Genomic DNA, 1,833 nt, shown 5'->3' on the forward strand with positions numbered 1-1,833 from the left:
AGTCATATGATCAAAATCAAACGGTCAATATCATTTTGAAAGCAAGAATTCGTGAAAACTCCGACACCACACTATTCAAATTCCGATTTAATGTTGTATTTTGATGTAGAGGATCTCTTTTGTTCAAACAAAAGAAGATCAACTTGTACATTGTGCATTTATGATATACTACACTACTAGTAGCTAACTTTACGTGGTGAGTTTATTAGCCGGAATAGTTATCTAAACCTTTTGGACTAAAATGATTTGACTATCATTATCACGAGACAAAAACCATGAACAACTACCATGCTTGCATGGGCTCCACTTTCCCACTACTTTCCACCTAAGAAAATAAAGGAAACAACCACCTCATTTAAATTATTCAAATCTGACTCATTCCCGTCTCACCCTCCACAGAACACATCCATCTTCATTTTTTTCTCTCCTATATATCACCCAACTCCCTCCATTCTTCATAATAAATCTCTCATCTCCCCAAAACAACACTCAATTTAAAATAGTTGTCAGACAAAGTGTTGTGTTGTGTTTTTTCTTAGGGTACTTCTAATACTCTTTTGTATTCTGATTTATTTCGTTTTATATATCTCTATTGATTTGCTATTAAAAAAGTGAACAAAATGGGAAATTGTTTGAAGGGCCAATCATCAAACAAATACGCGACCGACGACGAGGATGAATGGGATTTTCCGGCATCCAAAGGCAACAATATGGCCGAAAAAATCGGAGTCACGGGCGCCAAAACAACGACGGAGGTAAAGATCAAGATTACCAAGAAACAATTAGAAGAGTTGTTGAGAAAAGTGGACATAAGAGAATTAAAGGTAGATCAAGTTTTGACCCAATTGATAAACCATAGTAATGGCTATAAATCATTTGAGAGATCTTGGAGACCTGCACTTCAAAGCATCCCTGAAATGGATTGAACTTGATTAGTTTAGGTTTATGGAGTTGATGGATGAGTATTGGCTTATTGGGTCAATCTTGCTTTTTTGATTTTGTGGAAAAAATTATAATTTTTGATGGAGAATATTTGAGGGTAGTTTACATTTTCTTTTTCTTTGTACATACAAAAGGAAATAGATTTCATGTAATCACACATTTACATAGTTATATATCTCCTTCATCCAATTTCATTATATATATATATATATATATATATATATATATATATATATATATATATATATATATATATATATATATATATATATATATATATATATATATATATATATATATATATATATATATATATATATATATATATATCAAGTACTAATGAGATTTTGTTTTTCTTGCAATGGTCTATTTCTTCATCTTGTGGTGAACAGAGGTAGCGGCACCATATATTGCTTGTTTATCTTTTTTTAAAATTTTTTTATTATATATGTTGTAAAATAATTATTATATTTTAAATTTTTTTGACTATTTTGAAATTTAAATCTAGAAACATAAGTAAAGGTAGTATTTGCTTTGTCACAAATTTGGAGTTATTTCCTTTGTGTTTTGTTGATGGTGGAATTCCAAGGTGGACCATATGAAAAACGGGACCACGGTCATCTATACATAATTTGTCAATATTTATTCATTCAATAAAATAATAAATTAATGACATATTAATTTTTCTTTTTATTGTTATGTTTAAGGCTCCAACAAAATTCTTCTTAATTTCAAATTTTCACCTTCAAATTTGTTGTACAATGTATCATCTAGTGGGCAGAGTGATGACTTATAGATGATGAATTGTCATTTTCTTTAAAGAATATACTAGTAGTTTATATGGGTCTAAAGAGAAATGAGTCTCTAAACTTTTTGAGTTTTAGACAATGG

General features: G+C 29.5%; 1 protein-coding gene across 1 annotated transcript; it reads left to right on the forward strand.

Annotated features, from left to right (window-relative positions):
* The first annotated feature begins 620 nt into the window (after positions 1 to 620).
* LOC131658930 (uncharacterized) lies at positions 621 to 926 on the forward strand. Its single transcript, XM_058928178.1, has one exon. It carries the CDS (start codon positions 621 to 623, stop codon positions 924 to 926), a length of 306 nt encoding a protein of 101 aa, XP_058784161.1.
* The last annotated feature ends 907 nt before the right edge of the window (positions 927 to 1,833 follow it).

Source organism: Vicia villosa, linkage group LG3, assembly GCF_029867415.1.
Source record: "Vicia villosa cultivar HV-30 ecotype Madison, WI linkage group LG3, Vvil1.0, whole genome shotgun sequence".
NCBI lineage: Eukaryota > Viridiplantae > Streptophyta > Magnoliopsida > Fabales > Fabaceae > Vicia > Vicia villosa.

Excerpts from the sequence above, each read along its gene's own strand:
- LOC131658930 (XM_058928178.1), top strand. The coding sequence starts at position 621 with ATGGGAAATTGTTTGAAGGGCCAATCATCAAACAAATACGCGACCGAC.